Source organism: Tachypleus tridentatus, chromosome 13 (assembly GCF_004210375.1).
Source record: "Tachypleus tridentatus isolate NWPU-2018 chromosome 13, ASM421037v1, whole genome shotgun sequence".
In the NCBI taxonomy this organism is placed as follows: Eukaryota; Metazoa; Arthropoda; class Merostomata; order Xiphosura; family Limulidae; genus Tachypleus; species Tachypleus tridentatus.
In genome coordinates, this window is record NC_134837.1 from 42372375 (window position 1) to 42399959 (window position 27585).

General features: G+C 34.8%; 1 protein-coding gene across 10 annotated transcripts in view; it reads right to left on the minus strand.

The window, feature by feature from the left end:
* Window positions 1–27585, minus strand: part of LOC143237621 (katanin p80 WD40 repeat-containing subunit B1-like) — an 84958-nt gene that overhangs the window by 49460 nt on the left and 7913 nt on the right. For 6 of the 10 annotated variants that reach the window (XR_013020168.1, XM_076477072.1, XM_076477071.1 and 3 more), the window contains exons 1-5: window positions 19049–19951; window positions 17540–17670; window positions 3067–3184; window positions 2563–2663; window positions 876–917 (exon numbers count right to left, since the gene is read on the minus strand). Coding sequence is in view for 9 of the 10 variants with exons in the window: in XM_076477072.1 (XP_076333187.1) it covers window positions 876–917; window positions 2563–2663; window positions 3067–3184; window positions 17540–17670; window positions 19049–19214 (558 nt within the window). In the remaining variant the exon portion in view is untranslated. The other 4 variants (XM_076477074.1, XM_076477075.1, XM_076477076.1 and 1 more) reach the window with 2 other exon arrangements.

Genomic DNA, 27585 nt, shown 5'->3' on the forward strand with positions numbered 1-27585 from the left:
GTACAATGCAGAAATGTTCCCAGTCATTTCTAGACTGTTAAAAGTATTTGCCACGAGCTAAGTGGAGCATTCGTTTTCAACTTTCAAAAGACTCAAAACGTATTTGAGAAAAACTACCACTGAAAATCGATTGAATGGACTGGCCTCATTATACATTCACCGTGATATTAAAGTTGAACCAAACTGTGTTGTAGATATCCTGGCAAGAATGAACAGGCATTTGAGCCTTTCATGGATATTTGATTGTATTTCTCTAGTTCTGACAAAACTTGCTGTATTAAAAGTGTTCAATCAGAAATTGGCATTTAACCATTAGTTGTGCGTGAAATTATCTGACATGCAATCACAGATCTTTATGAAACTTCACAGGTGGCAACTGAACTTGTCTAAAAAGTTTGGGTGCATGGGGGGGGGGGCGTTAAGTCCCTTACAGTCCTTGAATTTTGTACTAAAAAAATCTTTAAAGAGCTACATGACAGCACTTAACAAATATAAGTACAATCATAAAAAAAATATTTTAATACGACTTGAATGAAAAATTCTTCATAATAGATATAAAAGTAACCAATCAATCAAACTATTTTCCATACTCAACACCTAAAAAATAATCACACCTTATTAAACACAGAACTATAATGTTTTAATTCTACAAATAAAATAAAGCATCATAAATATTCTCTCATCTCTCAAGCCTTAATGTTTTGTTTAATTTTTCCTTTGCAATTTACAGAAGGAACAGTTACATAATTCTTTTTCAAACAATTGTGAAAATTTGAAACTACTTTAATCTAACTGATACATTACAAGAACTTGTGACAATGAAACATCATTATCTATTATTATATAAACATCTACATGGCTTAACTAACTATTACCTTATATGTTCGAATACATCCTTTTCTCCTCATGTCCCAAAGCTACAAAAAACAAGAGACAAACAAAATTTCATAACACAAAATTCAATTAGTATCTATGCAAGAAATGTTAACCAAAAATACATTTATCACTTCCTAATACATATATGTATTAAAAAATTTGATTCATATTTTCAGTAAAGTACACACCATCACAAATATTCAATGTATGAGTAAAGATAACAACACATATTCTAAACAAAAATTAATCTATCATCACAACCTAGAGCAACTGCTTTAATCACAAACATTGTCTAAACACACAGATAACTATGACAATCATTATGCTTCTCTTCTTATAAAATATTTTCTTATCAGAAACTAGGTATATAAATAATCAATGAACTGATTACAATATATTACAACAAATAAGTTCTAAAACACCTACATACAAAACAAAAAGAGGAAGATGTGTAAAGTTAATGGGTTGGTACAAGTGCTTTTATTTGTTACTTTCATTGTTAAGGAAAATGCTACATAATGGGAAATCTGCACTGTACCCTCCACAGGTATTGAAACCCAACTTGTAGTATGTTTTGTTTTGTGGCCAGCATGTAAAATGTTCTTTATCTAATTTCCCTAATGAACAACAAGATTATTGTGGTACAGTGTGAATAATACACACAATGAACATCTGCCTTCAATTTGATATTACTATTTTTAACACTGGTCAATCATTACCTGGTATCTTAGAGAAAAATATTTTGTTAATCTGGTAATTTTTAAATATTTTTGCCTGAAATCTAATTTTTGTACATACTTAAAAGATGAGTTTTTAATTGTATTAACATGGCCTGCAAAACATTTTCTTCATACAAAGACAAATGTTGCTACTTTATTGAATTACAATAGTATGGTATTAAACTGAATACTTCATAGGATAATCAACAGCACAGAATAAAAAGGGCCAATAAAATAAAAAATAAATTTTTAAATTGCAAGTCCCAGTGTGGCTGCTCTGATTGCATTAGTGTAAAGTTGCCATTTCTTGAAACCTTCAAACTTCAAGTGTTCCAGAAGAGGACAGTGAAAGTTAAACAAGGATTTAAGTACCTTCAATCAAAAACAATGAAACATTTCTACAAGAAATTTCTTATTTTCAAATCAACCCTGAAAAATTCAAGTCTATGACAATATTTGTAAATTACATGTTATGATATTTATAAAAAAAATCTTCAAATACAAGTTTTTATTCTAACCCTATCAACTTTGTGGAGAAGACAAAATGAATAAATAAAGTACAAAAATATAACTTACCTGAAAAAAATTAACTGTGTGAGTATGTAAACATTACCAATAACATTTACCAATAATGTTAAAAAAGAACAACGCAACATGAAACTAACAATTACAGTTTAACTAAAGTAGACAAAAGATGCAGATAAGGTTTCTTGACTGTTCTTGTAAGCATTATAAAATATTTGTGTTAATATGCTATTTAATTCTAATACTTATGAGCCTCATGAACTAAACTGTTATGGTGCTCTTCTATGAATATCTGTATTTTGCTGAACATATCAAAATAGCTACATTTAGTTAACATTTTTTATATAAATGCATTTAAAAAACACAATAGCAAAACTAAGTATCTTTATTTTTTATTAGTTTAAATATCAATTACATATTTTTATCTAAGTAACTGATATACTTTGAGAGTGTTGTCTTGGGATCCTGAAACAATGAATTCTCCATAAGGATGGAAGTCCACACATTTGATGCTGGATTTATGTCCAGTAAGAGTTCTTAAGACTGAAAATAAAACAAGTTGAAAGAATTAAAATTTCCCATCTTTAAATAAATACAGAGACAGCTTTAGTTTCCTCAGTTTTAAACAAATTTATGTGTCACTTCATTTCATTCCTAGAAACATCACAAAATACTGTTTTCTTTCTTTTCAAGATAAAAGAATTAGGTCTGAATAAACTGTTACTCCACAAATATTTACATTGTAATGAAATATTCATCCCAAAGTTACCTTCACAGTTAAGTGTTTCAAAATTAATATTAAATAGATAAACAGTAAATTATGCAAAGCAAAATAAAAACAAATTCAGCATTAACTTTCTAAGGATGATTATTCTCACATTACAATTTTGATATGGAACATACACAACAAAGTAGAAGATTAGGAATACTTGTTTGTGGCACTTACTTTTAGTGGCCTCCAAGTCCCACAACTTCATTGACCCTGACACAGAACCAGCACAAACTGTATCTTCTGAACGACCAAATTTTACACACATTACAGCTGTTGTGTGACCATTCAGACTCTAAAATTCATTAGGAAAAAAAACGTTTTGCATTTGATCGGACACAATATCCTGAAACGTCTTACAATCAAAGAAGCCTGAAAACATTTTGCAGATGCATAAACATAGAAAAATAATTAAATGGTGTTCTTTAACACTCTACATACACATAGAAATTACCAAAAAATTAAGTAATTACTCTTTACTAAACATTAAACTAATAAAACATGTCACTGATAGTTAACCATTTTTATTGTTACTCTTCAAGTATACATTATTACAAGTCTTGTGTCAGTCTTATAGTCCAGAGAAGTAACTAAAGAGTTGTCATTTGCTAATGAGCTCTACAGTTTTTATCTTAACAACCAGTAACATGGATCTTCATGATCATGACTGTCAGATTTTGGTTGTTTTTTTCAACCTGTGAAAATCTTAATTGATACTGACCCAATCTATCTCATCCAGCTGCATTTATCAGCTGAATGTACAATTGGTTGTAACAATCTTCTCAATGATGATGCAGGAAGGAAACATTTATTATCTTTTCAATTAAAAGTATGTATTTTTTTTGTTAGATCTCAGGCAGAAAGTAAGGATATTAAGACAAAAGTACAGGCACACAAACTACACAAATGTTATAGATGTGTAAACTGTGTTAAGTTGTGGCAAACTCAATGGATTCTTTGTGTAATATAACAAAAAAGAAAATGTTTTTTACATCTAAAAAGAAGTGATATAATACTAGATTTAAATTACCTTAATAACAAAAAAAGATTAAATTGTAACAAACACTTTCTATTTGCATCAGATGTATTTTAACTGGTAGTAATTCTCAAAGTAATACTGTAAACGTTTATTGCATTATAGTATATTGCATCTATAAAGCCTAACATGTTCATGTTTATTATTTATAAAAAAGTTTATTATTTACTATAAAATAAAAGTTACTAGGTTCTAACAGGTTCTATTTTTCTATTAACTTCACTTTTTTCTATAAATCAACCTTGAATCTATTGATCTTTTCCATTTTTCTTTAATTACAACTTTTAATACTCTTGAATTTTCCTCAGGGAAAATTAAAATAAAGATAGTTGTGTATGGAAGTAAATTATACTAATATAACAGTCAAATGGCAAACAATTTATAAATATAATGAAGTGATTTTATCTGGGGAATATACCATCATTCCACTCAAACATGCAGTATGTTCCCTTAATAAAAGAACTTTATTACACTTTGAAATCATTGTTCATCCATTTAAAATAAAGGCATTACTGAAAAAAAAGACAATTTTTTCTTCAACAAAAATAAATTTAATTTAACAATGGCTTTTTTTTTAAATGTAAATTTAAGATGTAAACATACATTAGACCAATAATACAAGCAAAATACAAATCAGAAGCACAAGGAAACCAAAAACAGAATACAACAATCAGACAAATGCAAACTCTAGAAAATCTATGCCAGAAATTGCTTTGAGCCCATACATAAAAACAGAGCTACTGAAGTTGTGTTGTGGCAAAATGTCTATAGTAAATATTCCTCATAAGAAATCAAACTAATTCCATTCTTCTGTGCAATGGATACTTTAAGACAAAATATCTGGAAGTAGCTTTAATGTTATATTTCCTTGCTTTCTCATCTTAAACAATTTTTTTACTTCTTTTGACTTCATTGTACCTTCTCTTCCATGATGATCTTTCACTCTTCATTTTATCACATTTTATTCATGTTTTTCTTATCAACTTAAGGATGTTTACTTTTTATTTAGCAACCACAACTTTGTTCTTAACCCACAAAATTGAAAGAAGTCAAACTACTAAAGTAGTTGTACGTGCATATTTATTACATATTAACCTCTTTGTGTCTTTTCCCCTTAACTAAGTACATTGCCGTCTAATTATTCTGAAAACAAAACATTAAAACAATACTGACCATCATTAACAAACGAGTTCAGAGTTCCCTGCCTTGTATACATTACTTAAACAGTCCTAGATGTATGTAATCTAACATTTGGAGAACACTATACTAAAACACTGGTCTCACTTGAAAGTGTAGTGTTAAATTAAACTTGATACCATCCCTATTCTGTATGGATGCTTATATGTGAAGGCTGTCTGTTAATGTTGAAAAAGAACATAAAAATACATAAAAAGGATACTTCAAGTTAAGTTAATGTGTTTTATGAAACTTACCACTACAGTTAGGGACTTCATTATGTTTTTTCAAGTTAAGTTAATGTGTTTTATGAAACTTACCACTACAGTTAGGGACTTCTTTATTATGTTTTAAGGTACAATGCAGAAAATTTATATGGTACGAGTTGTATATCAGCATAAATGTCTAGATGCAAGTCTGTGTATACTGAATCTATTGGGTTGAGGAATAATTCGTGAGCGTTTTTTCAAGTTAAAAAAATATATTCATAAATGAAACGCTTTTGCAAAATATTTCATGTCATTTGGTAGATAATTTTTGCTCTAATAGATGGTGTGTTTGATTTTCATGTCTTTAATTTTTGCTTTCATTTTCAGCTCATTAAATGGAATGTCAAGTGGACAAAATCGAGAATTTTCGACACCATCTGCTTTTCGCATTTAATTTCTTGCAATTTCGTTTAAAACAATGCATACTATATACCTAGGTATTACATGAGATAAAGTATCATAATAAATGTTTTGGGTGTAATGTGTTCATGCACTGAAGTATTGTATAGTCTTGCATGTAATGCTTGAATGAAATTATTTAAAAACGCTCACAAATTATTCCTCAACCTAATATTATGGTATAAATTGTATGTCAGTATAAATCTCAAGATGTAAATCTGTATGTAACGAATCTATCACCGTATGAATTTTATGTCAGTATAAATGTCTAAATGTAAGTCTGTCTGTATACCGAGTCTATTATGGTATGAACTATATATAGGTGTAAATGTCTACAGGCAAGTCTGTATACACTGAATCTATTATGGTATGAGTTGTATATCAGTATAAATATCTAGATATACTGAGTCTATTATGGTATGAACTGTATATAGGTGTAAATGTCTAGAGGCAAGTCTGTGTACACTGAATCTATTATGGTGAGTTGTATATCAGTATAAATGTCTAGATATAAGTATGTTTGTACTGAATCTACTACAACATCCTTAGAATTATTAGTTATGGGATATCTGAGTTTCAGATCAAACCAGTTTTCTAGTATTAAGGAATATGCCTTGAAAGAATATGGTAAGTCCCTAGTGAAAGAGGGTTTCAATATTATAACTTGAGGTAAAAATGTAAATGAATTAAGGAAAACAAACAAACAAACAAACCAGACTCTGAGACTAGTAGCACCACTGTATTACTTTTATTGACATGCATGAATAACCCTGGACATAGGAAATCTAAGAACTAAGAGAAACCATACTAAAAAACATGGTATAACTTAAAAGTGCCGTATCACATTATACCCTATCTTGTCTTTATCCTATGTGGACCAGTTTTGTTTTTTCTTCTACTGTCCAAGGTCATTATGACATTTCTGGAACATGTTTTGCAGATACTTAATTTCTATCTGGTAGATAGTTGTTTACCTGAATACCACATACACCATGTAAATGGAAACATCTTTTAAAGTTTCAATTGATACTTCATATGTACCAATAAATAAAAAAAACACAAACCACTACAGTACCAGTACTGATTAAAAAAAGAAACAAAGTACAAAAGAGGATGACTGGTTGTAACTCTTCAAAATTGTAATACCAGAAGGGAAGGTCAGTGAATCAACTATATTTAAATACGTAATTTATATGAAATGTAAAAAACAACTAAGAAATTCTTCTTGTCGCTTTGTGCTGAAACTTTCCTTCCCTTTCTTACAAATTTTTACGAAAAGAAAGAGAGAAGAGCAACACACCCATACTCTTCACATTTCTCTGTTTTCAAGTATCATGCACTCGAGTACTTTTGTTTTAAGTGGAAATGCTTTGACTCCTGTGATAAGTTACTATGCATGCAAGTAAAATAATCTTCGTGAACGTCTGTGTAGTTTTATACTCGCCATGAGTAAATTAGTGTTTTATAGAAATATTTGTTTCTTATGTTGACTATAAAACCTCCTAATTGTTCGTTTTTCGTTTTTAATTTTGCGCAGAGCTACACGAGGGCTATCTGCACTGGCCATCCCTAATTTAGCAGTGTAATACTGGAGAGAAGGCAGCTTGTCACCACCACCCACCGCGAATTCTTGGATTACTTTTATCAACAAACAATGGGCCTCACCGTCACTTTATAACGTTCCCACGGCTGAAAAAGCGAGCATGTTTTGTGTGACGGGGATTCGAAACCGCAACCCTCGGATTACGAGTCGAGCACTTTAACCACCTGTCCTTGCTGGACATAAAACCTGCTAATTTCGAAATTTTACTTGCAGATAGCAGGTGCACTTGTACACACGTAAATACTTCATCTTGTCTCCAGCAGCCAGCTTATGACTGTACAAATACACAAGTACAAATACTACTGTTTTAATCTTTTACATATATATTTATTACACAGCTTTGGAGTAATAATTTTTATCGGACAATAAATATCTGCATCCGGTGTTGTGTATTTTGTGCTTTTTTCTCTCAACTAAGTACATCTTTAATTATTTATTTCTCAAAAATACATATTACAACTAATATTAACAACAACCAGCGAAGTTTTATATTTCATTTTCTGTCTTCAATATTACAATATTTGTTGTTGCTTTCAAGATATTCTCGTAACTTGAGGTTGTTGCACCCGACTCCATTTGCTAAATGCAAAACTCGCTCGTGAATCTTCAACCACAGATTTCCTGGTAAAAAGTAAAATGGAAACACCACCTACATGTGTAATATGTCACCCACTTGCAGTAGCTTAAAATCAATATTACTATCAATGTCAATGACCTTGGTTAGCTTCCTTTGGAAAACACAATAAATTTGTAGTTCTTTGGTTATTATTTTTTGAACAGCAACTTTGTTCTTAACCGGTAAAACATAAAAAAGAAATATAAAAGTAATTCTGTGTAATTATTGGGTGTAATAAAAATGTAAATAAAAGAACGGAAATTGAAAAGTAAATTTTTCTGTTGACTCAAGATAAACTCAATGCAAAGATATAACATTTCCGTAAATTGTCCAAACACCAACTGATTTACGAACCTTCGAATGTGAAATGTTTATTTTAAAAATCTTGATAAAATGGTTATTCTGTAATATATTATAGGTTGGTTACTGCTTCCACTATTTAGTGCGTCCATGAACACTAATCGATCTACATTTATGAGAATTTGAAAAAGATGATATTTTAACAAAAACCGCAAAACAAGGTTCGAAAATTTAGAAATGATGAAATAAGTTATTTGCTGCACGTTGTTTTGGAGCTGCGTGGCTAGATTTAACGCAAAAAAAAAATATGAATTGAAAAAAGGGCTAATCATCAACAGTAATGAAGGAATGCAGTTCTCAACTAGTAACTACCATTTGATATTTGAAAGTCATATGAAGGGTCACTTGTAGATGGAAGGATGGAATGCACGAAGAAATGGCTTCTTTGGTACTTCCACCCCGATTTTATCAGAATTTACATTTCACAGATTTTTCTGTACAGGGTTAAACGTACATTACCCCTATATCTACTAAATGGCAAAAAAACAAACAAAAGTAATTACGATGAACGAGATAATTTTAATGCAGATATTTATATACACAATACATCTTTCATGGAATAGTTAAGATTCGAACTGTGGCATACCTGCACTAACTTTTTCACTTACCCTCGTCCAAATCACCTTTCCTTCTAATATTTTACAGCTGTTACACCGGTGTACGAATGTTGGTTAATATCCCTAAAAAATGTAAATACAGACTCCAAGTTCACATGGCTATTAGCAGAACTCGATATTACCTCAAATCGTGATAACAAATTGCGTTACCGTTGCAGTTCTTATCGTAAAATTAAAGAACAAAAAAACTAGTAGTACACCTTCCAGAAAGACTGTTTGCTGTTTTTGTTTGTTTGTTTGTTGATGGTGTTTGTTTGTTTTTAACGCAAATCCCCCACAGGAAGCGATTGACTTGAAGGAATACTGTCCTAAGGCAGCTCGTCAGCGCCATCTATTGCCAACTATTATCAGACCGAACAGTAGGATTTGATCGTCGCTCTTAATGCACGGCTCGAAACTGATAATTTATGTGAACCTCTATACCAACTATCATGAAGATCCATCTACACCCTGCGAAACAGTGATATGGACATACGACAGACATTACGATTATATTTATATGGAAATATTTTGTATGTTCAGAAAATGAATGCATCATTGTTTTCTGACAAAGAGAAGTAAAAGACAAAATTAGCTTGTCGTACTGATAAAAATGATCAAGAGTACATTTCCTACCCACGAACGAAACCAATGAAACATTATGAACGGAGATCCAAACAACACAAGCATTAGAAAATAAAACCTTTTTGCAGGATATATCTATCATACATCTGTTTTATTCGTATGATTATTTATTAATACATCAGTCAAAAGACGTAGCCTATAGTTTAATATATCAGTAAATACCCATGAAAACAAAACGTAGCTGCGAGTTGTGTGTAAAAACTAAGGCCGCTTTATTTTATTGTACCAATTATGGACAACTGCTGAAACCTACTAGACTAAAACGCGTGGTGGGGTAAACTAATATCTTGTCTGTTTAGTGCGACTCAAATATTTACACTCTGGATTTGGTCTTTCCTTGGTCACGTACGTACTGGAAAGATTCCTATCAAAACGACTGTTGACCAACACGATATCAATGCTGCACGTGGAAGCTACGAAATGCTTCCTCCACTTGAACAACTATGACAAGCAAGTTGGTCACTTTGGTTACGATAGGCTATCCAAAGTTCGATTGTTGATAAAAGCTCTTCTGAAAGGCTTCCAAGGAATTCTTGTTTGTTTGTTTTTTGGAATTTCGCACAAAGCTACTCGAGGGATATCTGTGCTAGCCGTCCCTAATTTCGCAGTGTAAGACTAGAGGGAAGGCAGCTAGTCATCACCACCCACCGCTACTCTTTTACCAACGAAAAGTGGGATTGACCGTAACTTATTACGCCCCCACGGCTGGGAGGGCGAGCATGTTTGGCGCGACCCTCAGATTACGAAGCGCACGCCTTAACGCGCTAGGTCATGCCAGGCCCCAAGGAATTCTGACAGATGAGAAATTCTGTGTGAATGAGAATATAATGCCACGGAAAGGCGAGAATTCAAACATACGGTAAAACCCTTAAAAAAAGATAAAATACTTTTTACAGATGGGAATGTGGTTTACAGCTTTGATATATCTACAGTGGTCCAATTCTAGCAGCTAATAGACTGCCTGATCTCGAAACAAATACAAACACAGTTCTCAAATTTGTGTAACGTGTGTGTGTGTGTTACAGCAAAGCCACATCGAGCTATCTGCTGAGCCCACCTAAGGATATAAAGCCCCTCATTTTAGCGTTGTAAATCCGTAGACTTACCGCTGTACTAGCGGGGGGGGGCTATGTCGCTTGTTCTACAGTACTTTTCCCGCAAGATATATTCTTCAAAAAAAGAAACGCAAAAGGCAAAATATGAGACACATTGTTAACAAGTTTATTCCGGGTAGTTCTGTACGACATGTGTGAAACTTTGCACATTCACTGCTGAACATCCAAAGTCTGCAAAGGCGAAGCCCACGCTCACTAGGTGAAGTTTAACGTCATTCAACGTCAATAACGAGTATGTCCCCCGTGAGCATCAATAACTGCTTGGCATCTCCTGCCCATGGAACCGATGAGATGACGAATCACATACTGTGGAATGGCTGTCCACTCAGCCTGCAAAGCTGCTGCAAGCTGAGGTATAGAGTCTGCGGTTGAGGTTGTCGCCGTCGCAGACGTCGGTCCAACTCGTCCCAAAGATGTTCGATGGGGTTTAAATCTGGTGATCTGGAGGGCCAGGGAAGAACGTTGATGTTGTGGTGTCTCAAGAAGACAGGGGTGAGTCGGGCTGTGTGAGGACGGGCGTTGTCATGTTGAAAAACGTCGTTGACGTTCACCATGATGGGTTCCACATGGGGCCTAAGAATCTCGTAGACGGTTGCGTACGGTCTGATCGGAAATCCTACGCAGCCCTGGTACGGTTGAGGCAGTAGACGTCGCAGTGGTGGTCCTATCCCGAAGGTGACATAACCGGATGTTGCGATCTTGTGCGGGCGTCGTCACACGAGGTCTGCCAGATCGTGGACGGTCACGAGTTGATCCATGTTGTTGGTGACGATTACATAGCCTTGTGATGGTGCTTGGGTGGACATTCACAGCTCTGGCAACATCTGATCGAGATTCGCCTGCTTCCAAGCGACCAATGGCGTTGTTGCGTTGTGCTTCAGTCAGTCTTGGCGTAACTGTATTGTGTGTCGGTGGCTTAACACGGAGTTATGGAAACCGAGAACCCGTCACTTTTATAGGGATTTTGCACGTTGCACTTGCAGAACATGCAGATCTCTCAAACAAATGTATTAGACACGCATGCGTTTTGGCGAAAAATCCGATGTTTTCCTCCGTTTTCAAAGTGCACAACTTTTATTGTCATTTTGGTCTGACAATCAGTGCCTTAACACGTATAACATCACATACTCTGAGCTTGTAACGTTATTACATATATTTCTCTTTAAAATAACAAAAATACCCCTTTTGAGTTTCTTTTTTTTTTGAAGAGTATATATTACAAGTAGTTGTGTTATGTAGATTTAATCTCACTGTATGGGTACATACCCATCCCCGTCAGACAGCATGACGAAAAAAACTAGGAGGGAATCTTTTAAAAGAAAACAAACAATGGATAGCGTAAGTCTCAGAGAAGAAAAGTTGGTACAACACTCATTAAGTTTACTGCTATCAGCCCAATTTAAACTGTTGATGGACTGGTTAAGAAGAAAAGGAAAGAAACTGTTCAAGCAAAATGTCCGAATGTTGTCCTGGTTTACAAGAAATTCATGGATGGGCTGAACATCCTTAATGCACTTACTTCGTCGTAAAGGATGAAAGTCAAGCCCAGAAAATGGTAATATCAGCTAATTTTCCATTTGTTGGGCCTGATGTTTGAAAAGACATGGTTTCTGAACTATAGAAGTAATAAGAAACGCTAAAAGTCTCCAAGAAGGAACAGTTTAGTCGTTTTGAAGTCATGTGTGAAGTAGCAGCCAGTCTTTATGCGTGAAAAATGAGTACGTCGAAGCACAGCTGAAATGTAAAGGGCAGTTTCCATTACCCTGGGCATCAATTTGTCTGAAACACAACAGCCACTGCAAAATTCCAGGCTGCAAAAGACTTAAAGATGTAGTGTCAATAGTGAACTGGAAACAGAGCCAAAGGATTACCTTGCTTTACGTAGAGAAGAGCTAACGCATCTTATAGTGGAAACCACAAGCACTGCAATGCTTATAAATGTGAAGCAATGATTTGTTTTCTTTTCACGGAAGACAAAAATGAAAATAGTGTATCTCGAATGTAATGTGGGGGTGTTAACAAGTTTAAATCAAAATTCATTTTCCAAGTTATACAGAACGATTAGATTAATCTATACGGATCTATAAGTACGAGGTGAAAGCCCTTAAAAACGGTAACTGTTTTTCTGTTTAGTTCCTATCTGTTGCTTCGTCCATAGGTAGCAGACACCGCACGCGACACACAGTGACACGAGGTAAACGACATGCGACAGTGATATCCCAACTCAGATCAACGAGCATAAACGGTCAACGACCTTCTCTAGAGACCTGATGTTAGTTAATATTCCTTGCATCTGTTCTTGCGTTCTCATTAGCAGTTCGATTCACTTACTTCATCTGCATATGGTATGTTACTTATTCGTAAACAAAACGTTCCCGGTGAATTTATGATAACCCAATTTTTTCAGAAATGCGCACTACAGTTTTCAAATCTACATGACACTGCGCCTGGAATTCAAACTGGGATCATTTCTCCCCATTTGAACGACCAAAGTTATGTGGGCGAACGTGTACAAGGCAGTACACATGTACAATGGTATAGTAGGTTACACGAGATGAGTGGTATTTCGTGTCCCGCATACGTATATATAATATATATATTCACCTAAGATATCACGTGGGTTTTGTAATAGATTTAATGTAAAGGGACTGAACGGTAATGCCGCACGTGCTCTGACTCCAAAAAGAAAGAAAAAATAAAGCCTGAACAACTTAATACATTTACTTAAACCTAGTTTATACCTGGTGTTCTAGTCTACTTTTATCTTATTCGCTTTTGTTTTTTATTCAGCCTATAATGGATGGCATGTCAAAACTAGATGTAATACATAGTAACGACATTCGACTGCCTAAAAGTTTCAACCAAGAGCGCGGCTTGATACATAAGAAACAAATGTTTATGTGACGTCAAAGTTAAATCTAACTGGTAATAGGAAACTTGTTACTATTTTTCTAAACTACATGTATTACTATTTTACTTCTCGGGGCTAACTCGTGTCTATCCCGCAGCGAAATACAGAAATTGCTTAAGGTACTTATTGTTATAAAAACAATGAAATAAATTAACGTTACAGTTAAAGTACCACGAAATTCTAAGCAAAAAATAAACTTTTAATTTTGAAGGGGAGTCTTAAAATATCTGTCATTGATATAATAAAAAAATGTGTCTTCATATCAAGTCTTTGTCAAGCAACACTATACTTCAAGAGTTCTGTTTTCCCAAAACTAAATTTAATTGGTTACCAAAACAGCAATGCAACCAATGAAAATGAAAAGAAGTTGAACAATGATTATGCTGCATGTATCAAATCAAGAAGAAAGGACACTAATATTAGATATTAAAACATATCCACTGGACAGTTAGAATTCAACTCAGTATATTTTTCTGTGTGTTTACATCTTCATACAATTACATCATGTTAGTGGACGCAATACTCAACAGTGTCAGTGTAGTATTGTGGCTCTTCTTACAGCTAACTGTTCTAATGCTCTAAATTTTATATATATATATATATATATAAAAAACGAAATTTTGCAATCTATTATCACAACAGTCTTACATCACTATTATTATCTAAGATAATGTAAGTTTCTCTTGCCTTTTCAGAAACGAAATTTGAAAACGACAGAACATCTGTTTATATATATTCGCACTGTAGTTGCAATTTCAACATCGATACTTTAAGGGCTGTGGGTCGATCACACACACCAAAGACTGAACTTTGGTCAACCGCTTTACTCATGTCTTTCCACTAAATGGAAGATGGGGGGGGGGGTTATTCCATAGCTGCTAACTAAAGTATACTTGAAAGTTTAAAAGTTTCCCAGAAATAATGGGGAGAGACCATTGGAGAAATTCAAAATTACAAACTTCCCGAAGGAACTGTAAGTCCAACACGGAGGAGCTTTTTAAAGTCAGACCATCCAACTTTATAGTTATATTTGTTTCAGAATTTCTCACAGTTACACATAGCCTTCAATAATTTTGGGCTAACAGGCTATAAGAAAGGCAACTGATAAAAAACACCGACCGTCAACGCTGAGTTGAGCTAATCTTATCTAATCGAACGATAAGATATGAATGCTTGTTTCTCTTAAATTATGCCTACAACACAAATGGTGGGATACGTGTCGTTTTTTTCCGCAAACGGAACGTAAACCATAAACCCTCAAGTTCGCAGTCCTGGTACGATAACCACTAGGTCTCTCCCTCAAGCCTCATTATGAGAGTAAAAAGAAAAAGACATCTACTAACATATCAAAATAATAAACAATAGTAGCAGCTTGACGATGGGTAATTGCTCAGTTCAGAGGGCAACATCTTCAACAACCGGTTCACCCAAAAGAAATGTTTGTGTGGCTAAAAATCACGTTGATATTTATGTTGATATTAATGATTGGGTAAACGCAATCTCTTGGAAAACTGCACAGGTAGCACCTAGAAACCAAAGTTAGCAATAAAACTCCCGGAGTTGCGCCACAACAAAACGTATACAAGGCTTCTGATTTCCTTTCTCTCTTTCTTCTTTTTAACAAGAAACCACACTAATTCAGTAACTTCTGTGACTTCGATACATCAAAACAGTATCTAAGAGAGGCTTAAGGGCCGTATTTAGATATTTCTTTTTCATATTTCCACAATTTTTTACTTCTTTTGTACACCGTGACTACTCCGCAATGTTTTTCACTTTTCTTTATATAACCTTCGGGTTATTGTGTGTGTTTTTTTGTTTTTTTACCTCACATTTTAGGTTTGGTATGCAGTTTCAGTGAGAAAGCATATGCGTACAAAGCATCAAACATGTGATGCTTGACGAGTTGTCTTCCTTTATTAAAGCTGAATAATTGAGGGTTGGATACATAAAAAAAACACAACAACCGGTTTTCCGCTTACTTGTTACTTTTATATGTACAGAAAATGTCCTTCGCACACCCACAAAGACATTTTTGAAATCACAAATTTGAAAGTACCAAGCATTATTCGTGGGATTTGTGTGTCACAAATACGAAATTACCATGTATTATTCGTGGGATTTGTGTGTCACAAATACGAAATTACCATGTATTATTCATTAGATTTGTGTGTGAATCAAAACTCTGATCCATTCGTATTAGCATAAAAGGTGAAGTTAAATATGCATCTAAAGAACGCCCTTCTCTATTTGTTCCTTCAGAGAAAAAATACAAAAATCGCCATATATTACTTATGGAATAAAACAAGTACATTTGTAAACATCTGTCGTCGTTTAGGCTTAGAGTATAATAGCATAACTGAAGTTTTAATACAGAAAATTTTGTACGACAATTACCTGCGTTCATTCCTCCCCACAACCTATAAAAAATTTGTTTGCCAAGTTACCTTTGGCAGTAAATTTAAAAAAAAAAGATGAGAACCTCTTCACCTTCCCTCCCCCCCAAAAAAAAAAAAACACCACCAACTTCAGTTTAATTTCAAATACGTATAGCACATTTAAAAGCCCGCTGATAAAAGAAAGACCTGAAAAATTAACATATATACATATATATTGTATATTAATAAAACCTGACTCAAGTAATAGAGTAATAATTTAATTGGAAACCACGAATACAAAACTCATTAACCAGCTGAACCCTATATATATACAGTTTCCTACTAAAGGGGCTTGAGTAATGTATAATGACGTAAAGGCTCTTGAAACAATGCGTAAATTTGACATACGTGAATCAGTTTAACTACAGAATTGGACTTATTCAAATTTTCTAAGTGAACCATTAATTTCCTTGCTACGGATTTTCGAGATTCCTTCAGTGTAAACCCTAAGCAAGTGAGTCGTTTTATTGGGACATTTTCTTGAGGTATTTACGAATTGAAGAAAAACGGAATTAAAATAATTTTAAATTTCGTCTTGAAACTGTAAAAACAAAATAGACATTTATTTAAACAGGAAACAAGTTAAGCTTATTTGAAAGTTTTGTTGTACGGAATACATTCCTTCTAGACTCATGCAAATATAGACGTTTTCCGTTTCAAACATCAGTCGTTAGAGAAAATAAACCCACGTACTGTTGTTGTTATAGTACACAACTGTCTCAACTTCATAAAATGAAGAATGAATTTAATACGTAAATTTAAACTTACATGTGCATTTCTTATTTCAAATCACATAACATTACCTGCACAAGATCTCCAGGAAAACAACTTAAAATACTGACATTAAAATAAAGTAATATATAATTTGTTTAGTGTACTTTTCTTATGATATATTAATTAAGAGTTTTCGTAGGATTAGGTAATCTATCACAGTTCCGTTAAAGAAAATTTAATCTACAGATTTACATTATGCATGTATGTGAAGAAAACTACTAAATTTAGATTGGCTATTCTAATTTTCGTTGAAAAGTATACTATTCCTACCTTTGATTACAGAGTTATTCCAAAGTTTAGATTTTTTCTGATGTGATGGCGTTACAATATTCATGTTTGTTCTTCAACAGCTTTTTTTTAAACTATTTTTTTTAAATTAAAAAGGAAACATTGTAAGAGAAACGTTTTTAAAAACTATTTCTTCACGTTACGTTCGAAATATAAAGGTTGAAAGGGCAAGAATGTTCGGTGACAGGATTCGAACCTGCGATCCGCACGTTGCAAGTTGAGCTCCAACCACAAGTTCATGGTTATATGCAAGTTATTTTGTTTTTATAAAGAATGAACATTCATAAAGATGGAAGCATAATATCTAATTACTGGTAATAGCACTACTGTGTAACTCCCTCACGCGGCAACTACCGAAACCTTTTAAAACTTAAACCTTAAAAATAATTAGCTCTAATGTGTAAATAGACAGGCAAATATTTACCATAATACAGTTGGGTCTGCCAACAGCCCACAGATTGACTTTTCTGTCCTCACCTCCGGTGACCATGACCCTTCCTGACTTTCTACCCAGAGCCAGGCAATTGACGGTACTCTCATGAGCCAGGAACTCTTCTAGTGAAAATATAAAAATCTTAATATTAACAATTGATTCTCTATTTTCAATTCTAGTTACCGAGATTCTTATAAATAACAAGGAAATGATAGCATATAAAATACCAGTTTAATAAAAATTTAAAATGAAATAATTTTTAGCCTATATACGAGTTTAACAAGTCTTATTAAATTTGTCTAAAATAAGATTAAAAATTGTGTAGTGAAAATATTTCATAATATGAAAAAGTCTGTTTTGGTGAAGAAAAAACCATGATTAATATCAAATTTAAAATTACTTACAGCTACGAATCATCAAAATAACCCATAAGAAGTATCGACATTCGGAGTCGAAATATGTATATTTTTTATATGTATGATGGAATTCTCGACTCTTCGTAGTCTCCGGTAGTTATATTTAAATACGTGAGAGTCGTCTCACGGAAGTTGGTGTAAAACACTAATAATTTTGATGTTCCACTTCAAAAATGCACAAATGGTGCTTGAGAATGGGGTAAAACAAAACAAACTTTGGACTGGGGAGTTTGTAACTGTATTCCGGAAAGGATAATTAGTCCTTTATGGATATCACTAAACATAAAACAGATACTGTAATTACGTGAATATTTGTTTTCTATAGCCATAGGAAAACTGATCCATTTAGGATCATTTCAGTAAACATTAATTCAACTCCATACCATCTAGAAGACAAAACTGGACATCAAGGTTCTAACCTTGGAAAAACAAACGTACAGATTGGAAACAATTTTTACTTTATGTAAAACTAACTAAATCTAACTGATTTCCTCTCGCATAAATTAACAGAGGGTGATGCACAGCATGAAATTATTTAATCTTTTGTACAAATTCTGTAGATTACTGTGAAAGCTGATTAAACAAAATTCAAAGCAAACTGTTAGAACTACAGTTTGAAACGTATCAGCTCATTAAGAAACTCAGTCACCACGTATGGCCATCCAACCTTTTAAGATATTACAAAAAGTATCTAAAGAGCCTCACGCAACTTGCAAGGCGGAAGTCGACCAGAGATAATGTGTACCAGAGTGCTATTAGTTTTAATTTACATTCATTTCCGCGTATATCAAGGTCAATGGTCCTCCACGTCATCAAATGAAACTTTGATTCACTGAGATCGAAAAGTCTATAGATTGGGTTTACTTAATAAACCTACGTTTTATACTATAAATAATCAAAATTATAACCATTTTAGATAAAAAACAAACTTCGACGTAACTAATCTATTGTCCATAAAACCTCACAGACACCATACAAGCAAGAAATACACAGGTATGCGATACATTGGTGTAGTGAAATTGAAATAATAACAAACAGGTATTTAATTAAACTGAATAACTATGTTATTTAAAAATATAATTACCCCATCCAACACAGTAATTAGCTCTCACTTCTTCATGCTTTTTAAACTTGGCATGACGCTGAATGCCAAATAAGACTTGTTGATCCTTTGCTTTCTCTACTGGTGCATGAGAATGGCAGTTGTTTACAACATCAAAGATGTGCGAATGAAATGGCACCCGTCTCATCTTCACTACTTGAAATATTAGCAAATCCAGAATTGAGTCATCGTGTTTTATTCTAACAGAACTAAACGTAGCCGACCGCTCCACTAACGCTCGTGTCAAGGCTGCGTGAAAGATGGTTTGACTTGAGCTAGAAACTCGCGTGAACCACGAGATGCGCTTGAACTTAACGAGGACGCGCGCGCGGTTTCCTTGGAAACGTACATGTCTTACCACTACTCAGAGTCTATGAATATTTTGATGACTGAAAAGTCAAGCTGGCATATCATGTAAATATAACAGCAGAATAACTATTTCAGATATTCCTTTTCAATTATTAACCGACACCTTAATTTTTAGTGAACATTATGTAAATATACGCAATAAATATCTGCTGAAAAAAACGTGACGACTTTTTAAACTGCTTCTCGTAACCCTCGAATAACTTTTGTAGCATATGAAGCACAAACTACGTCACTGATACTGAATACGCGATCGCTTATAATAGAAAATCCTATGAAATGATGAAAAATATACTCTGAATAATGACTAGTTGGCGATCCTAACTAGAAACAGAACTCGTAAAATCAGGTTACGTAAACCTGTACTTATTGCATATACAGCAGATACAGCCCAATTACAGACACGCTTCATATTACGTGCATTTGCACCGGTTCAACGAACACGTTTCCAGTACGGAAAATGCAACGGATGTATTTTCTTTAACATGTACTATGGATCAAAATGTACGATTTTTAAATACAGACCCACCTTAAAATTATCACTGACGTAGATGATCGAAAATGCTATAACCTGACGATGTAAATTACGAATTAGAAGAGAAACTGCTGTAGGTGGCAGCAAACAACAGGGACAAAACTATAACAAAAATATTCCAAAATTATATAACATTTAATGAAAACTTAAACAGCTAATTTTTAAAAACACAAGATTATTATAGAATATTACAAGGATTTCATACACAATATATCAGATTTTTAAATTAACTGTTATGATTCTTTTATCAAAGGTTTGCTCATGAAATTTTTCTCTTAGAATGTAGAACATCCAACGTGCAAAGCAGTTATTATTTTATTTTTTTTTATCTGAAATTTGTCAAGATTCATTTGCCTAATTTCTATATTATCATAATTAATCGTTAAACGTTTTTTTAATAAAACTTTATATCAGGTCATCCCATAAGTAATGTTCGAAAATTTAATACAGAAAGTGCATCATCATTTCGGTCTTTGTAAAAGGCTGTAAAGACTAAAATATATAGTAGGACGTATACAAAAATGCTCACACAAATAAATAAAACTAACCCAACTCCACTTTTTCAAATCATTAATCAAATAAACCTTTATGAAGATGGATGTGTCTGACGAGCACATTAGGCACATAATGCTTTATGAGTTTAAAAAAGGCAATAGTGCAGAACAAACTACACGAAACATTCAAGGTGTTTATGGTGCGGAGTCTCTCAATGAAAGAAAACGTCGAAGGTGCTTTCAGAAGTTCAGATCAGGTGACTACAGCTTAAATGGTGCAGCACGTTCAGGTTGTCCTGTTGAGTTTAATGATGACTTGATGCTGGCTGCACTTGATGAAGATTGTGTTGTAACAGTTGAAGAACTAGTACAGAAGTTGAATTCAATCCATTAAACAGTTCACTGTCATCTGCAACAGTTTGAAAAGGTGTCAAAACTTGGAAAATGGGACACTCAAAATCAGACACTAGCCAACCTCAGAGCAAGAGAGGGCATTTGCACTTCTCTGCACTCTCGTGAACGTAACTCATCTTTTTTGGACAGGTCAGTGACTGGAGATGAAAAATGGATATTTTATAAAAATGATCAGCGCCGCAAACAATGGCTTAGTGCAGATAAACTGCCTAAAGTACAGCCTAAAATGGGCCTCCACCCCAGAAAAGTCTTGTTAAGCGTTTGGTGGGATATTGTTGGTGTGATCCACTTTGAGCTGCTGCCACTCAAGGTAACGGTTACACCAGATTTCTATTGTCAACAGTTAGAACGCTTGACTGTTGTACTGAAAGAAAAGAGTCCTGCTTTAATCAATCGTAAACGTGTTGTGTTACACCAGGATAATGCACTACCCTATACAGCAAGGATCACATCTGCAAAGATTGAAGAGCTAGACTGGGAAAAACTTCCACATCCTCCTAATTCTCCAGACCTTGCCCTGTCTGATTATTATATATTCTGAAGTTTGCAGAACCATCTTGATGGAAAATAGATTGGAACATATGAAGTCAAAAATGTCCTCTCTACATTATTTTCCTCCAAATCCCAAGAATTTTACATAAGTAACATTCAGAAGCTTGTGAATCGTTAACAGGAAATAATTAATAATAACGGAACATACATTATTGATTAAATAATATTAAAAGCGTTTGAAATCCTTTCTCTTTTTCTGAACCAAAAATGGGACATTACTTAAGAGATGACCAGATGTTTAATCTCTTATTTAATCGGTATTAACTCCATACAGTGTTGGTCGATTTGATCAACTTCATAACCATCATATGAATAAGGAAATAAATCTAAATTACCTTTTATTTTGTTCTAGAATAACTGCAAATTATAAGAGGAACACACGTTTATTCTAAATAATTTAAATCTCTTAACAGTGCACATCCATTTATATTTATCAACTTTTGTTTTACTGGCCTATGAACCGTATCTGACTAAAAATACCGCGACACAAGTTGAAAATCACGCGGTGCACATGCTGCTCACGTTATTCCATCAAATAGTATAACGCAAACTGCTGGCATGTGTACCCCATAAAGATTTTTATTATTTTTCGTTCATTATCTTACCCAACAAGTTTTATTTTTTATTATTTTAACTTGTTTTTATAATAATAAAGAGAATATAAATAACAAATAAATAACTTAATTAAATATAAAATATACTTTTCATTAAAACTATATTTTATTTCCTCTACTATAATGCTATACTTGATTCTTCAGGTTGTATAACGAAAATAAGGTTGCAATGCGCAAAATAAAATGTACAGTATTGTTAGTATTTGTTGTAAAGTTTCAAAGAGTTTATACTTTAACTTTTTACACTTATTTTCTATAGTACTTTTATGAAACTGGATGAAACAACGAATAGTACTGTGTATTCTTTTTCAATATGGATCACGAAGATCTAAAGTATAGAAAATGTAGAGCTTTCGATTAATTATAAACTTATAGGCATAAAACAAACGGCGTGGATAAACAAGAGTTCTCAAATGATGAAGTGGTATATGGGTGGAGCCAATATGGTGAATTTGATAAATATTAAGATATCTTACCAAATACAAAAAGTAAAAGGTATTTATTTTATATTCTAGCTTTTCAATATTGGAAATTTGAGTTTATAACTCGTATGAAACTATAGATGTTGTACTAGACGTGTCATGAAACCTAATCTGGCCAAACTTAAAGATGAAGTACCATTGTGGTTAGTATGATATTAAACTATATTTTCATTTACTTTCAAATTAAGAAATCAGTTGATATAAAATACTACAATTTTAATTAAAGTATAAAATTCGTACAAATTTTATTGATATATATTAATAAAATAGTATAATAAAGTTGGTTGGTTGATTTAGTAATTTATGGCACAAAGCAGCTAGGATATCTGCGCCAAACGTCCGGTAAAAAGGTAAAAGTAAATTAAGTAAAATTCATAAAAGGAAATTAAGGTAAAACAAAACAAAGTTTAAAAAACATAAATAGCATAAAACCAATGTCTACAACGTTAAAAGAAAAACTACAGTAATACAAGTTGTAAAGGACTTTCTGTAGCGTAATTGTAATTATCACAACTCGCCTGAAGACCAACAGGTAGGTTCAAAAACCACCGTCAGAAGTTGGTCTTTCCGGTCCTGGTTGCGAATTATTTGACGTTATGGCCATTTTCAAAAAGTAAAGTAATAAAAGTTTTAAAAGACTTGTAGCAAAATTTTAATAATAACTCGCCAGGATGACTAACGGCTAAATCAAACAACGGCGTTAGTTACCTGAAGTTGGCCTTTCCAGTCCTGGGTTCGAGTTATTTGATGTTACGGCCAGTTTATAATTTCAAATCAAACGAGATGGACCGCAATTCTTAAAACGGAATCACATTAAAAAGATCTAATGTATAAATTAAAAAACATGTATGGCATTAAAAAGATTAATGACCTTTAAAAAACTATAAACATTTCTAAGGTGGACAGTGTCACCATCACTAATAACACTAACGTTATGGACAAACTTTGGAACAGAACATGTTTAAAATGGTAAAGTCGTAACCATGGCAATAAAGTAAAATGTGGCTTATTGTGACCGGAGTGTTACACAGACAACACATTTGTGCATCAGTTCCAGACAAAAGAAAACAATGAGTTAAAAAAACAATGACAAATGCGTATTCTAGTAAGAACAACTTCCTCTTTCCGATCCTTACGGAAGCAAGAAGGCGAAAGTCCAATATATGGTTTTATTTGGAAAAGCTAGTTTTCGCGTTGCTCGCTCCAAGTCGACTGCTAGGTGGCACGGAGCCGAGCCTTAAATACAGGACCATAGTCCATGTATGGAACAAGAACAGCGGTGATAGTGCCAAAGCAGATAGATTTAGCTGTGGTGTCGAGGGGCTCGTTCCCGCGAATACCAACTTAGCCCGGTATCCAGAAAAACTGGATATAAGTAGATGTGAAAGAGAAATGAGCCAGTCGGTTTTAAATATGGGCGATAACAGGGTGTGAACTAATGTGAAGCGATTCCAAAGCCAGTAGAGAACTAAGCGAATCAGTATAAATAGTGCAGTTTGAATATTTCTTAACTTCTATGTGATCCAGGGTAAGAGAAATGGCGTACAGTTCAGCAGTGAACACAAAAGCTGTAGAGGGGATTCTGCGCGCAACCACCGAACCACAACAAACCATAACAGAGCCCACACAGTCACCTGATTTCGAACCATCTGTATAAATAGGAATGGAAGGATAGTTCGAAAGATGTTCAGCAAATAACAGACAGCATTTCCAGTCGGGAGTGTCTGCTTTTCTCAGACAACTTAAAGATAGGTCACATTTGAGAACTGTAAGAAGCCATAGTGGAATGGGCTTACCAGTGGATACAACAATGTTATTCAAGGACAAACCCAATTTATTCAACTGCACCTGGATACGAAGACCAAAAGGAGCATTGGCAGATCATCTGTTCTGAAAACGCATGGCCCATTGAAGAAGGAAAACACAACCCCAGGTGGGATGCTTTGGTAAGAAACGGAGTTTCGAAGCATATAATAAAGGCAGATGCAAACGGCAGAGGTGCAAAGAAGGTTCATGAGACTATGTATAAGCTCTGAACTGGGGAAATGCAGAAAGCCCCAGTGCAGAGCCAAAGTCCTTGATGATGAATAGGGTCTAGCATCTTTAAGGCCGATGGTCTGGCAGAGCCATAGACCAGTGATCCATAGTAGAGTTTTGATCAAATTACAGCACGATATATCTTTAGCACAGAACATTGATCTACTCCCCAAGTGGTGGAAGAGTGGACACGAAGGATGTTCAGGGCTCTCGTACATTTGACCCGTAGCTGCTTGATGTGTGGTATAAAGGTCAGCTTATGGTCAAAGATAAGCTCCAAGAACTTTGCCTCAGGGACCACAGGCAGCACAACTTCACACATACGGAGTTCAGGATCAGGGCGAATATCCTGTTGGCGGCAAAACTGCATGCAAACGGTTTTAGAGAGAGAGAGAAGTTAAAGCCATTTGCTGTGGTCCACTTCAGTAAACGATTGAAGGCAGTCTGTAGCTGCCGCTCAATATACCTCATGTTCGACAACTCACATGAGATGTGAAAGTCGTCGACAAATAGCCCATTTGCAACATTGAGAGGGAGTTGTTCAATGATGGTATTAATCTTTATACTGAAAAGTGTGACATTCAAAACACAGTCCTGAGGGACTCCAAGTTCCTGTAGAAAAGAACGGGAAAGTGTCGAACCTACACGCACTTGGAATCTCCTGTCCATTAAAATTTTTTTAATAAAAATGGTAAAATGGTCACGTAACCATATATATGGAGGTCTAACAAAATGCCATACCTCCATGTTGTGTCATAAGCCTTCTCAATGTCAAAGAATATTGATACAAGATATTGTATCATTTTGTCATTTGAGAAAGGCTTTTCTGATTGACGTTTCAAGTCAAATCAGGTAGTCGAAGGTGGAGCACTGTCTTCGGAACCCACAATGGGTGGGCAGGAGAAGATTGTTTGATTCGAGAAGCCAAACAAGACGAGCATTAACCATCCTCTCTAGGGTCTTACAGAGACAGCTTGTCAAAGCAATTGGGCAAGACAATAGCCTGGTGCCAGGTATCAGGAAAAATATTCTCCTGTCAGATCCAGTTAAAAGTTATCAGGTCCAACTGATGTACTGCCAGACCTATGAAGGGAAGATTATAGTCATAAAAACAATCAGCTCAAAAGGAAAGAGGTGATCGCTCTACCAGAGTTTTGATGGCTAAGAAGGTGGAGGAAGAAGTAGAAGTGCTAGATACCCGGCAAAAGCTTTCACCAGCAATGCTCCAGGTATCAACTACTTCCTGGCCATCAGAGAGCAAAATCGAGAGGGAAACAGAATTATATTGCCCATTGACCTTTCGAATCTTGTCCCATATGACTTTGGAACTGGTGGTAGAAGATATGCTGGTTGTGAACTTAATCCAAGATTCCACCTGGCTTTGACGTCTTACCCACCTAGCATGTGCACAGGACCGCTGGAAAGTAATGCGGTTCGAGAGTGTGAGATATCTACAGAAAGTATCCAAGGCCCGTTTTTGAGCCTTCCGTGCCATATGGCAGGCAGGATTCCACCATGAACGAGGATAACGTGAAAAACGTGTCGAGGTTTTAGGAATACACTGAGCAGCTGCTTGTATAATACAGTCAGTTACTGCTGCCACACAGTCGTCTATTGATGGCTTACAGACAATGGCAGAATCAAGTTCTGCAAGAGCAGTGAAAGAGGGCCAGTTTGAGTGATCCAGCTTCTACCAGACACGCGGGTCAGGTGGCAATGACCACGGCCAGTCTCTCTCAAAATTATAGGAAACTGATCACTGCCTCGTAGATTAATGTCAACCATCCATGAAAAATGGGAGAATAAAGAATGGGAGCAAATTGAGAGATCAATGTAGTCAAGGACTGACTAGGCACATAGAAATAAGTAGAAGGACCAGTATTGAAAAGAGAAAGGTTGTGATCAGAGAGCATACACTCTACAGAGCAACCCCTCCTATAAATACCAGCACTTCCCCAGAGGGGATGACAACCATTAAGTCCCCCAGAATTAAAAAAAAAGAGACAGCAACTGTTCAATGAGAGCATCAAAGTCTGATTGATCGCGTCTCTCCAGGCGACAGATAGAGAAAACAAACAGTGATGGTAAGACACAAAGAAACATGGATGGCTACAGCCTCCAAGAGTGTGTAGAGTCGCTAAAACAGGGTGGGAACATGCTGATCAACCAACAGTGCCTCCCCTCCATGCACTCGTCCATCACACAGCCTGTCATTTCTATACAAAGAAAACTACTGAAAGGTGAGTGTATCAGCAGCTTTCAGAAATGTTTCCTGTAAGGAAAGACATACAGGATGGTATGAAGCAATCAGTGTTTTGATGTCATCCAGATTGGAATGTTAACCTCGACAGTTCCATTGTATCAAGATGGCCATTTTTATTTATGTGTAGACGAATTGGGTGGAGAACCCTTCTTTACAACCACGTCTTTTTTCTTTACTGTCTTTATTTGAGGAAGGTCTAATGACCTCCATGGATCCTGCTCTGGGTCGATTGGGCAGGATTTTGCTGTTGGAAAAGGATTCCAGTGAATGAGAACGTGAACGAATGATCATTTTGCATCTTGGGATGGGAGAAGAAAATGCATCCGAGGAAATGCCTGTACCCAGAATCGAAGGAAGTGGATCATGGATCTTTGGATTTGTTGGAATGTATGTAAGGGACAGAGATAGGTGTTGAAATTAATTAATCAACTTTTTAACCATGGAGGTCAAAAGACTTTTCATTTGCTTTGATAACGATTCTTTTGGAGGCACAGAGACATCTGTCTGCACTTCCAATATAATTGTGGAACGAAGTGCAGTAGCATATGTCCGAGATGAAGTGGTGGTCTGCAATTTTCGAACCTCAGGATAAGTAATATTGTGAATCGTTTTCAAACGTTGCACCTCTCTTTCCTACAACCGTTTAGAGCAAGAAAGAAAGTAGTACGAGTGAGAGCCATTGCAATTAACACAATGTGGGTCCACTTCACACTCAAAGTCATCGTGGTCCTTGCCACTGCAACGAGCACACGTCAAGGAACC